Here is a 13,299-nt window from a genome sequence, read left to right as displayed (position 1 = left end):
GCTGTAGATTTAGTTCATTTAGCTTTCCAAATATGTCACTCAGGTAGGCCAGTTTTGCCAGGAAGTTCTCATCACTGAATGTTTCTGCGAGGTCATACTTGTGCTCCATCTCCGAAAACATTCTTATCTGCTCTCTGAGCTCAAACTCGGGACAAGACTTTTCCTCGTGACAGCCACCTTGCTTCACTGTGAAACAGCACAGCTTGATGTTCAGCTCCCATCTCCTCACAGATAGCAGAGAAGACTTTTGTTTTTAGTGGTCTGGTCTTTATAAAATTGACTACACCTACAATGTCAGTCATAACCTCACTTAATTCAGAGGAAAGGTGCCTTGATGCCAGTGCTTCTCTGTGTATAACACAGTGTGTCCACTCAGCATTAGGTGAGGCCTTCTTGATGAGTGCCCGAAGTCCTTTTCACATCCCTGCCATGGTCTGTGCACCATCACTGCAAACACCAATGCAGTTCTCCCACTTTAGCCCATTCTCAGTCAGGAAGCAGTCCAGCATTTTGAATAGCTCTTCAGCTGTGGCTCTGTCTCTGACATATTTACAAAAAAGTAGATCCTCACACAGGGAGTTTGTCATGTCAAAACGTACATAAGCGATAAACAAACAGTCTTTGTTGATGTCAGTTGCTTCATCGAACTGTAAGGCAAAACGTTTGTCTTTGAGTTTATCTACCAGCTGTTCTTTAAGATCGTTAGCAATGTCATTTATACGTCTGGCGACAGTGTCATTGGACAGAGGGATAGTTTTTATTTTTGCAGCACTTGCATCATCCAGCATGACAGAGACCATGTCTAATGCTGCAGGCAGTATCAGCTCCTCTGCTATGGAGTGGTTTTTTTTGCACTGAGCAATTTGGTACGCCACCTTATATGATGCTAACAGTGCTCGCTGGTTTCCTGAAGTAGCATTCACAAAGCGGGACGATTGTTGGCAATATTCGGCACGTTTTCGCTGAAAAAACTCAAGCGGCTTATCAGCGTGATTGGGTTGTAATGTCTTTAAGTGACGCCTTTATTTGGCTTCATGCTGTCCGCTGCCAACATTTTTAGACACAGTAAACATACCGGTCTTTCCTTGTCTCCCACCGTAGTCACAGTGAAGCCAAGCGCTACATACGCGTCGTCATATTTCCTCGTCTTAGCTTTCGGGAGACTTACGTTTGTCTCATTATCTCTGTCTCTATCCGCCTTTCTTTTCATCCCTGTTAAATATTTTTCCATGGTGTCTCTTAAGGGTTTGTTATCTGCACTTCATATCTCCTGCTCTGTGCTGTGTGCTCTTGTTCGGTGCAAAAAAACCTACTCCATGCAGCAAAAAAAAGCATGTTCCCGGGGTCACACTGGCATCGCTCCGAGCCCCCCCGGGGGGGCGCGCCCCACTATTTGAAAAGGACTGGTTTAGACCCTTCCTTCTTTAAGGTTGCTGCCCCTATAATCGCCAAGCCTATCTCTAACCTTTTTAACCCGTCTCTCTTCTCTGGGGAGGTTCCCATTGTTTGGAAGGCAGCCACGGTTAGTTCTTTATTTAAAGGCACTTAAAGGGGAGATCAAGCTGATCCTAACTGTTATATGCCTATTTCTATTTTGCCCTGTTTATCAAAAGTGTTGGAAAAACTTGTCAATAATGAATTGACTGGCTTCCTTGATGTCTAAAGTATTCTCTCTGGTATGCAATCTGTTTTACGCTCAGGTTATGGATGTGTCACTGCAACCTTAAAGGTCCTCAATGATGTCCCCATTGCCCTTGATTCTAAGCAATGATTCTATATGCAGATGATACAGTTTTATAATCAACTGGCCCTTCCCCGGATTTCGTGTTAAACACTCTACAACAAAGCTTTCTTAGTGTCCAACAAACTTTCTCTGCCCTTAACCTTGTTCTGAACACCTCCAAAACAAAGGTCATGTGGTTTGGTAAGAAGAATGCCTCTCTCCCAACAGGTGTGATTACTACCTCTGAGGGTTTAGAGCTTGAGGTAGTCACCTCATACAAGTACTTGGGAGTATGGCTAGACAGTACACTGTCCTTCTCTCAGCACATATCAAAGCTGCAGGCTAAAGTTAAATCTAGACTTGGTTTCCTCTATCGTAATCGCTCCTCTTTCACCCCAGCTGCCAAACTAACCCTGATTCAGATGACCGTCCTACCTATGCTAGATTACGGAGATGTAATTTATAGATCGGCAGGTAAGGGTGCTCTCGAGTGGCTAGATTTTCTTTACCATTTGGCCATCAGATTTGCCACCAATGCTCCTTATAGGACAAATCACTGCACTCTATACTCTTCTGTAAACTGGTCATCTCTGTACACCCGTCGCAAAACCCACTGGTTGTTGCTTTTTTATAAAACCCTCTTAGGCCTCACTCCCCCCATCTGAGATATCTACTGCAGCCCTCATCCTCAACATACAACACCCATTCTGTCGGTCACATTCTGTTAAAGGTCCCCAAAGCGCACACATCCCTGGGTCGCTCGTCTTTTCAGTTCCCTGCAGCTAGTGACTGGAACAAGGTCTCTCTTTATGTAGTGTTGTGTTGTCTCTCTTGTCGTGATGTGTGTTTTGTCCTATATTTTTATTTAATTTATTTTTATTTTTAATCCCAGCCCCCAGGAGGCCTTTTGTCTTTTGGTAGGCCATCATTGTAAATAAGAATTTGTTCTTAACTGACTTGCCTAGTTAAATAAAGGTAAGAAAAAAATACAATAAAAAAATTATTAGATTAATTCAAATTGTTTTTCTTTATACCTTTCATAGTTAAGGAAACCGAGCAGCACATTCTCCCATAACTCAATCCTTTTTTTATAGCTTCGACCTGAAGATCACTGACATTATGATTCAACCTTTTGTTTTTTCCCCCACAAGAAGGACCGCCGCGCCACCTTCCTGTTCAAGTGAGTACAGCACAACAAGGTGAGTCTAAAAATGTATTGCATGCTACTGTATAAATAATGTAATATGCCAGGGAGAAATGTATACTGTAGCTAAGAAAGTAATACCAAGTGTATGTTGTGTAGTAAACTGTTAGTAGCCCATGTGAAATTACCGATTGCCTCTTATCCGCTCGTCGTCCCCTTATGCCATAGTTTGTACCGAGGTAAAGACAGGTTCAGGTTGGATATTCAACGGATATTCGCGCATTTCAAACCTCAAAAGCTTTCAAACCATTTGAGCCACAGACTCCAAATGAGTGTCATGATGTTGTAAAAATTGAGCACAACACCGCGCAGGTCTTATTCATGATCTGGACATTAATCTGCTTTGCAAAGCTAATAAACGTGGAAATGTGAGCATCATTTTGTATTCCTAGTTTAATTAGTTAGGGAGTGTAAACAAAGTACAACTTTTTTTTACATTAGAATTTCAATAGCTCCTTGGTCATGTGACCTACTGACTTCAAACAAGGTTCAGAATGTAGTCTCAGTGGGCCTACACATTGCACACCCTTTAGTTTGTCCATTTTAATCTCACGCAATTTTACATTAATTTTCAATGTTTTTCAATGGTTCTAATTTCAATAGCTCTTTGGTCATGTGACCTACTGACCTCAAACAAGGTTCAGAATGTCCACTGACTCCCCTTCTATATTGCACACCCTTTATTTTGTCCATTTTCATCTCACACGTTTTTACATGAATTGTTTCAACTTTCTAATTTCAATAGCTCCTTGGTAATGTGACCTACTGGACTCAAACAAGGTTCAGAATCTACAATCATATTACACAATTATACAAACAGTATCATACTCACTCAATCATTTTATACAACAAACAGATGTAAACCTCATATCTGAGGTTATTATATAAACAGCGGTATGGTAATGTAGCCCCACAGTCTCACATGAGTTTCCCACGTGGTGACAAACGGGCATGTTAATAGCTGGGATCTTTACCGTACTTTAATACTTTTTCCGGAACATGAAATCTGTTCGTACCTCAAGTTCTGTGAGGTGGAAGAAACCTCTTTGTCCTGAAAGTTTACCCTCTCTCTAATACTGTTTAGCCATGAGGAGATTCTCAGGAATTTACGACGTCTCTCTGTGATCACAGCATGGGTTGAAGGAGGAAAGGGAGAGGCAGGGAGAGGGGGATGGGGTTTGCTATACCCAAGCAGGCAACGTCATGACACAGTTATGTTTTTCTTAAAGGCAGTAAATGAGGCTGAATGAACTGTTTCGCTGCCAGACAAGGCTCCGCTGATAACCAGGTGTAGCAGTGGTAAGGATCCATTTCATGGTGCTGAAAAGAAAGCTCTGCTGTTGGGACAGCTTTATGTAGGTCCTAACAGTTTGTGGGCACCGTTTGTCACCGTTATAGTGTAATAATGTATTGTTTAGTGTTGTGGCTTTGCTGGCATGCTTCTAAAATATTTTTTTCGCCACTGGTTGATCATGTCTGGCTACACTCTAAACTCTCCTTCCAGACTCACATTAAACATCTCCAACCCAAAATTAAAACTAGAATCGGCTTCCTATTTCGCAACAAATCATCCTTCACTCATGAGCCAAACATACCCTCGTAGAACTGACCATCCTACCGATCCTCGACTTTGGCGATGTCATCTACAAAATAGCCTCCAACACTTTACTCAACAAATTGGATGCAGTCTATCACAGTGCCATCCGTTTTGTCACCAAAGCCCCATATACTACCCACCACTGCGACCTGTACACTCTCGTTGGCTGGCCCTCGCTTCATACTCGTCGCCAAACCCACTGGCTCCAGGTCATCTACAAGTCTTTTCTAGGTAAAGCCCCGCCTTATCTCAGCTCACTGGTCACCATAGCAGCACCCACCCGTAGCACGCGTTCCAGCAGGTATATCTCACTGGTCACCCCCAAAGCCAATTCCTCCTTTGGCCGCCTTTCCTTCCAGTTCTCTGCTGCCAATGACTGGAACAAACTGCAAAAATCACTGAAGCTGGAGACTCATATTGCCCTCACTAGCTTTAAGCACCAGCTGTCAGAGCAGCTCACAGATCACTGCACCTGTACATAGCCCATCTGTAAATAGTTCATCCAACTACCTCATCCCAATACTGTATTTATTTATCTTGCTCCTTTGCACCCCAGTATCTCTACTTGCACATTCATCTTCTGCACATCTATCACTCCAGTGTTTAATTGGTATATTGTAATTATTTCGCCACCATGGCGTATTTATTGCCTTACCTCCCTTATCTTACCACAGTTACACACACTGTATATAGACTTTTTCTACTGTATTATTGACTGTATGTTTGTTTATTCCATGTGTGACTCTGTGTTGTTGTATGTGTCGAACTGCTTTGCTTTATCTTGGCCAGGTCGCAGTTGTAATTGAGAACTTGCTCTCATGTAGCCTATCTGGTTAAATAAAGGTGAAATAAAATAAATAAAAATGTATTTTGTGTACAAAAAAAAGTACACGAAAGTACACGAAAAAAGTACACGAAATCGCGTTTGAGGCATGGAATTTATAGTTTGCACATGTCGGCCATATCTTTAGTGTAGTGAACCGGTGTTGTGCCGAAAAGCTTCCCCCTGCCAGAATCCCCCCCTTCGCGTGAAGGCGCACACACTCAATTCTTCATTGCTTAGACATGCTTGAACGCGCACACACTCAATTCTTCATTGCTGCGACTTGCTTGCTAGTTGAGATTTCTGATCATGTTAGGCTGCGCTTTATTTTTTATGTCGGTTTGATCATGGGGAGGCACTAGTAATGTCTGCAGTTTTCAGTTTGGCTATTTGTTTCAAGTGTATTAGTCTATAATTAAATATTTTTGCCAAAATTCGTTATCTCTCCCATGTCTTATTCAGCTAGTAGTTGTTCTGAAATGTTTATTGCTTGCCTACATTTTACTCCCTCCTCTATGTTTCATATAAAACACATACATAAATCATTCATTTCAGTTGCCTATCCTGATGTGAAGTTTGTTCTATAGAAAGTATTTAAGTCTAGAAAATAGCCTTGCCGAAATCCTCCCCCCTTCTAATGTCCTTAATCTTGTGGCTAGAGTCAAATACTTTCCGTGGCACACACTACTGGTCAACATGAGCTAGCAAAATGATTCAGAATTGTGCCAGGCCTTGCAGTCCCAAAATAGAAGGGGGGGGGGGGGAGAATTTCAGCAGGCAAGAAAATAGCCTTGCTAATTTCCTTAATTTTGAGGCTAGACTCAAATACTTTCTGTGGCACACATCAGACTCAAATACTTTCTATAGAACAAACTTCACATCAGGATAGGCAACCGAAATCAATAATTAATGTATGTGTGTTATATTAAACATAGAGGAGGGAGTAAAATGTAGGCAAGCAATAAACATTTCAGAACAGCTACTAGTCGAATAAGACATGGGAGAGATGAGGAATTTTGACAAAGAAATTTATTTATAGACTAATACACTTGAAACAAATAGCCAAAACGAAAACTGCATACATTACGAGTGCCTCCCCGCGATCAAACCGTCATAAAATATCAAATGAAATGCAGCCTAACGTGATCAGAAATCTCAAATAGCAAGCAAGTCGCAGCAATGAAGAATTGAGTGCGTGCGCGTTCACGCGAATGGGGGGGGGGATTCAGGGAGGAGCTTTTCGGCACAAACCCGGGACGAAAGTAACACTTTTAGTTCTTTCCTAATTACTCAGAGGTTGATAGATCTTTCCCCGTTGAGCTATCCAGTACCCCAAAGGCTCTGTAGACAGGTGCAAAAGTTATAGCACCATTTTTGATACACATGTCCCAATGGCCATGTACATTGGGACATCTAGGACCTTAATTTCTGTCTATGATCAAGTTCACTCTCCCTGAGAGCATTACCTAACATTCGTTATTTTTGTTAATTATGACATTGTGAAGCAGGTGAAAATATAATGCAACATCGTTTCCATTCGCCATTTTTTTTAAGCAAAACGTTCGAAAGTTAAACACTACTTGAAAAGTATAGGCCAATAGGTTTATATGCCCCAATAATGTTTTATAACCTTACCGGCCTACTCATATAAGGCATTGTTATATGATCAGTAGGTCCACTGTACACACGATTTCCTCCTCAACCGAGCCTGAAACGAAAGTGAAACAGTGGATGCAGTGAAAGAATAGGACGACGCGTTTCATACCCAAACAGTCTTCGCATGAGGGGAGAAACGATGGATGAATATCCTTATCCCATCACTGTAGACGTCAGTTGGACAAACTCGGTCTCTAAAGGGATACAGAACAAGCTTCAGATTTATTTTCAAAGTAAAAAGAAGTCGAGTGGAGGGGACTGCTTGGTGCACTACGAGGATAAACGCTCCACTAGAGCAACTGTTTATTTCAAATCTGAGGATGGTAAGCAGATCACCACGAATGAAGATTTGTATCGTATAGTTGTCATTTTCTAGCCTACTGTAGGATATCATAATAGTGAAATAATGTTAACCGTAAATATGTACAAGTGACTTCCAGTAAAATGGCGTGTGCATGATGTCGCATTTGTCTCCACAGTCAGGGAAAGGGTTCTATCGAGAGAGAACCATGAAATGACTGTAGACAATGAAACTGTGACGTTGCGCTTGTCATCGTCATCGGGGGAAAATCTGAAAGAGGCTTGCTCTCCGTCGGTGAGTAGTCTATATGAATAGCTGCAACTGTTGGATTGTTGACTTTCTGTGAAATCAAATGTACGAACGTCTGCTATCAACGGTGTTGAGGCCTTCCCATTCCAGCTACAGTTGTCCTGATTCGACCTAGCTTGTTCTGTCATGCGCCACTTTTACTGCAGCCAATCAGAGATAAATGCGCGTATTCGTTGCCGTGCCCAGATTTGTCATGTATTTGTCTCATACAGTTTGTCTAAAGATAAATAAGGATTGTTGTAACAGACTGCTATCTTTAGTTGTAAGCAGTGTTAAAGTAAAGTTTCAACATGAATGTCAACTAACATCATAATTAGGCCTACATGTACTCAGTGGTGTTGTAGTGCTATTCTTTTAGGTGCGGGAGCCAAATATTTTTAAATGATATCATCATTTCTCAATCAACGTTTCTACCGACAGATGTAGCCCATTGAATGTCATTATAGAATTTGGATAAAATGCATCCTCCTCTAAAATAATACCTAAAAGAAGAATACCTAAAATAATACATTTCACTGCACCTATCTGATGTATGTGACAGTAAAAATATCACTGTCAATAGTGAAGTCTAATTCTTCATGATCTATTGGTGAAATGTCCAAACTCCATCTGCATGCCAACCATTTGATCTCAATCAGTTTAATTGGAATATGCACTTAGATTTTCATGAATTACTGTTTTGTGAGTGAATTAGAACATTTACATTGTAGTCCAGCGACTTAAAGGAGCAATCTGGGTTAAGTGCCTTGCTCAGGGCACATCGGCAGATATTTTCACCTAGTCGGTTCTGTGATTTGAACCAGCAACCTTTCAGTTACTGGTCCAACGATCTTAACCGCTAGGCTATCTGCCGATGGTGTTACAAACTATTAACCTTTCTTGTATTTTGTTTCAATCGAAGCATAGGCTATCCTACTTAGTGGCACGAGCTGTTGAGTTTTGACCGCTTTAGAACAAAAAAATGTGACGCTTCAGCGAGCATCCTATAACCTCATAAGATATGACCGAGGTGTTTTTTGTGTAACAGTAATTTAGGCCTATTACTGTGCTATATGCTATTATATTTGATTATGTTATGTAAAATACAAATGATTCATTAGGCCTGTGTGATCTTTCAAGACAGGTTGCCACTGCAGTTCTTAATTTGAGTCAGATCCTTCCATTCCAGAACCTATTTGGCTGAATCCGGTACCTTTGGTGGCATGAGAATAGTTTTTCACTTTTAGCAATGTAAAAATGTGAATAAAAGCGATTTTAAAGTTTATTTGAGTTGCCTCTTCGTTAATTGAACTTTCCAAAAGTTTACTAGGGGTTGGTAACAGGCTGATTTGGTCGGCTGTTTGAGACAGTAAAGGGTGCTTTGCTATTCTTGGGTAGCGGAATGACTTTTGCTTCCCTCCAGGCCTGAGGGCACACACTTTCATGTAGGCTTAGATTGAAGAGATGGCAAATAGGAGTGGCAATATTGTCCGCTATCATCCAAGTCGTCAGACCCAGGTGGCTTGTCTTTGTTGATAAACAACAGTCTGTTCACCTTTTCCACACTCACTTTACAGAATTCATATCATTGGGTGAGTCAGTGAAACTGGAAAGCATTCGTAGGACTCATTTCTTCCTCATATTGTGGCCTACAATATGGGTCCCCACACACCTAGCCTAGGCTGTATCACAGGCTGTATTTTAATTGAACCTTTATTTGACTAGGCAAGTCAGTTAAGAACAAATTCTTATTTTCAATGACAGCCTAGGAACAGTAGGTTAACTGCCTTGTTCAGGGGCAGAACAACAGATTTTTACCTTGTCAGCTCGGGGATTCGATCTTGCAACCTTTCAGTTACTAGTGCAACTCTCTAACCACTAGGCTACCTTCCGTATCACAACCAGCCGTGATTGGGAGTCCCATAGGGTGGTGCACAATTGGCACAGCGTCATCCTGGTTTGGCCGGTGTAGGCCGTCATTGTAAATAAGAATTTGTTCTTAACTGACTTGCCTAGCTAAATAAGGTTAAATTAAATAAAAAATAGGCTATTGCTGGATTCAAGACAAGGCCGTTTTTATTTATCTAAGATTCTCAGTGTGTTGGTGTCAAAGTAGCCGTTAGATCATTCGTGCGGTATTAGGTATGAAAAAATATTCTGCCAGTCTCCAGTCGTGTAAAATGACATAGAATTGCATGAAATGCGTTTATAAAATGCAAATTTTTTCCTAGAACCTAGGCTACTAAAAATGTTCCCCATGTGTGCAACTTCTGTAAGTACCTCTACTCTACTGTGCTATGCCACTATCCAAATGTGATGATATGAATGTAATGCTTTATTATAAAGGGGATTGTTTTTTTCTCATGCGTTCCGGTACCTCAAAGCTCCCCAGGTCACCACCCTCTCTTGCTCAATTGTTCCGGCACCTCCTGATTTACAAATTTAGCACTGCAGGCTACACTAGGACGGGGCAAGTTCATAGTGCGTTGTACATGAGTCTCAAGTCAAAAACAAATGTTTTGAGGACAGCTGTTTTAGCAACCCCTCATAGAGTTTTGTGTATGTGTCTGTTCTTGTTAAGTCAGATTTGGCCCACTCAGAGTGAGCACAGAGCGTGTTGGAACAGGAAATAGCTAGCCACCAAGCACAATCCCAATACTCGCCCTACTTCTGCCACTTGTTGCTGCAGTTCGGCAGCGCACTCAGCGAGTTGGTTACCTCTAGGCTGCTATACATATTTATTTGGTTTGTCATTCTATCGTTTTCCATTGAATGTTTGTGGTAATTAAATATAATTTATTTAGAATTTATCCAAATTAATTTTCCAGATTTTTCTTTTACCAGCTTAATGTATTCCCAAATAAAAAATAAAAAAAAGTGATGGCGCTGAATTTCTGGTGATTTTATGGTCTTTTTTGACCAAAAACGAAAATCCAAGCAAGCAGCTGGCCAGTGCATTCGGAAAGTATTCAGACCCCTTCCCTTTTTCTACATTTTGTTACGTTACAGCCTTATTCTAAAATGTATTAATTTATTTTTCCCCTCATCAATCTACACACATTACTCCATAATGACAAAGCGAAAAAAGTTTTTTAGAAATGTTTGCAAATGTATAAAAAATATTCAGACCCTTTGCTATGAGACTCGAAGGTGCATCCTGCTTCCATTGATCATCCTTGAGATGTTTTCTATACCTTGATTGGATTCCACCTGTGGTAAATACAATTGATTTGACATGATTTGGAAAGGCACACACCTGTCTATATAAGGTCCCACAGTTTACAGTGCAGAGCAAAAACAAAGCCATGAGGTTGAAGGAATTGTCCGTAGAGCTCCGAGACAGGATTGTGTCGAGGCACAGATCTCGGGAATGATACCAAAACATTTCTGCAGCATTGAAGGTCCCCAAGAACACAGTGGCCTCCATCATTCTTAAATGAAATAAATTTGGAACCACCAAGATTCTTCCTAGAGCTGGTCGCCTGCCAAACAGCAATCGGGGGAGTAGGGAAACCTTATCTGCAACACTCCACCAACCAAGCCTTTATGGTAGAGTGGCCAGACGGAAGCCACTCCTCAGTAAAAGGCACATGACAGCCTGCTTGGAGTTTGCCAAAAGGCACCTAAAGGACTCTCAGACCATGAGATTATCTGGTCTGATGAAACCAAAATTGAACTTTTTGGCCTGACTGCCAGATGTCACATCTGGAGGAAACCTGGCACCATCCCTACGGTGAAGCACGGTGGTGGCAGCATCATCCTGTGAGGATGTTTTTCAGCGGCAGGGACTGGGAGACTAGTCAGGATCGAGGGAAAGATGAATGGAGCAAAGTACAGAGAGATCCTTGATGAAAACCTGCTCCAGAGCGCTCAGGACCTCGGACTGGTGCGAAGGTTCACCTTCCAACAGGACAGCGACCCTAAGCACACAGCCAAGACAACGCAGGAATGGCTTCGGGACAAGTCTCTGAATGTCCTTGAGTGGCCCAGCCAGAGCCCAGACTTGAACTCGATCCAACATCTCTCGAAAGACCTGAAAATAGCTGTGCAGCAACAGCCCCAATCTAACCTGACAGAGTTTGAGAGGATCTGCAGAGAAGGTGTAGGTGTGCCAAGCTTGTAGCGTCTTACCCAAGAAGACTCAAGGCTGTAATCGCTGCCAAAGGTGCTTCGACAAAGTACTGAGTTAAGGGTCTGAATACTTATGTAAATGTGATATTTAAGTTTTTTATATTTTAATACATTTGCAAAAATTTCAAAAAATATGTTTTTGGTTTGTCATTATGGGGTATTGTGTGTATATTGATGAGGGGAAAAAATATTTAATCCATTTTAGAATAAGGCTGTAACGTAACAAAATGTGGAAAAAGTCAAGAGGTCTGAATACTTTACGAATGCTCTGTATGCAAGATTTTACTTCTGGTTTAACAGAGATTAACTGTAGGCTAAATGTGTGCTGTCTTGGCTCGACAGGATAATACATTATGATGGATAATACATCATTTTTATGGCTAATATTAAAGAGCATACTTGTAAAGTTGCCCATTGGTTAACTATTTGACATATACAATTGGTTTGTTTTGCTTGTTTTCCAGCTTGGTGCTACAAGCAATGAATTGTCAGGTAACATCTTTTCCTTGCTTCTGTGGTGACTAGACAGAACAGATCAGACTTGTTGATGCATTCCCTTGACCTAATATTATTATATTGAATGTTTTGCCTAATACATTTCATAATAATCCCTATTGGCGTATCATTAGACAGCATTGCAAAATGCAGCCTTATCAGGCCATATCTCCTTGTAAATTTGTCGTAGGCAGAAATGTGCCAGTGAAGTCAGAGAAATGTGAAAATATGAATGAGGTTATTGGATATGAATATCCAGTGTGTTTAATCCCAGGTGTGTCAAGTGAAGCACAGGAAGCTCCCAACTCTGAGAGTTTGCCTGGAGAGGAGGGTGGAGCTGAGGTGTCTCCTCAGAGCTCTGCTGTGGTGCTGGAGAGAGTTCCTGAGAGCATGTCGAGAGACTTGCTGTTGTTGCTGGTGGAGACCATCTCTGGCCTGGAGGAAGACAACTTCTCCCTGGAGGTCATCAGTGAGACAAACAGAGCTGTTGTGACCTTCAATAATCCCAATGGTAGGTCACTATTTCAAATTGTCGATTTTTTTCAACAAAAAAACAAACAATGAATTTTACTTCTGAAGTATTATAAAACAGATCTCTCCCTCACACGAAGGGATCATAATTTCAAGAACTGTTGTGCATGATATTAATGATATGATTGCTGTCTGTCTTCAGATGTGGAGCGTTTCCTTACTGAGAGCAAAAGCAACAAGAGTTTCCAGAAGCAGGGTTTGATTGGCCGGTTGCTAGAGAGGTGCCAGAGTGTGAGAGTGGAGAACCTGACCTCCAACATACCTGAAGATATGCTGGAGCTCTACTTTGAGAAGTGGGCTGGCCCAGCAAAGGACATCTTTATGTTCCATGAGGAACAGGCAGCCATTGTCACCTTCCACGCAGCAGAAGGTAAAACCTGCTGTTTGAATGAGCTGTTTAATTAAATAAATGTTAATCAATTTGTTTATTTGGTCATCTATTACTCTCTATTATAAGAAGAATTGAATGTAGCCTTGCTATTCTGTTGCTGCAGCAGTCTCTTGGCCTCAAACAGAAATATTCTGTTTGGCCCTAATTTCATGCTATGAA

General features: G+C 41.3%; 1 protein-coding gene across 1 annotated transcript; it reads left to right on the top strand.

Annotated features, from left to right (window-relative positions):
* Positions 1–7,060: 7,060 nt before the first annotated feature.
* Positions 7,061–13,154, top strand: LOC120021617 (protein mono-ADP-ribosyltransferase PARP14-like). Its single transcript, XM_038965417.1, has 5 exons — positions 7,061–7,326; positions 7,483–7,598; positions 12,188–12,215; positions 12,493–12,729; positions 12,892–13,154. Exons 1-5 carry the CDS (start codon positions 7,128–7,130, stop codon positions 13,152–13,154), a joined length of 843 nt encoding a protein of 280 aa, XP_038821345.1. The 5' UTR covers positions 7,061–7,127.
* The last annotated feature ends 145 nt before the right edge of the window (positions 13,155–13,299 follow it).

Source organism: Salvelinus namaycush, chromosome 26 (assembly GCF_016432855.1).
Source record: "Salvelinus namaycush isolate Seneca chromosome 26, SaNama_1.0, whole genome shotgun sequence".
Classification (NCBI taxonomy): Eukaryota; Metazoa; Chordata; class Actinopteri; order Salmoniformes; family Salmonidae; genus Salvelinus; species Salvelinus namaycush.
Note: the sequence above shows the minus strand (reverse complement) of the source record. Positions and strands in the feature narration are given on the sequence as shown.

Excerpts from the sequence above, each read along its gene's own strand:
- LOC120021617 (XM_038965417.1), top strand. The coding sequence starts at position 7,128 with ATGAGGGGAGAAACGATGGATGAATATCCTTATCCCATCACTGTAGAC. Across the intron at positions 7,599-12,187 it reads AAGAGGCTTGCTCTCCGTCG|CTTGGTGCTACAAGCAATGA; the intron begins GTGAGTAGTCTA and ends CTTGTTTTCCAG. Across the intron at positions 12,216-12,492 it reads TACAAGCAATGAATTGTCAG|GTGTGTCAAGTGAAGCACAG; the intron begins GTAACATCTTTT and ends GTTTAATCCCAG.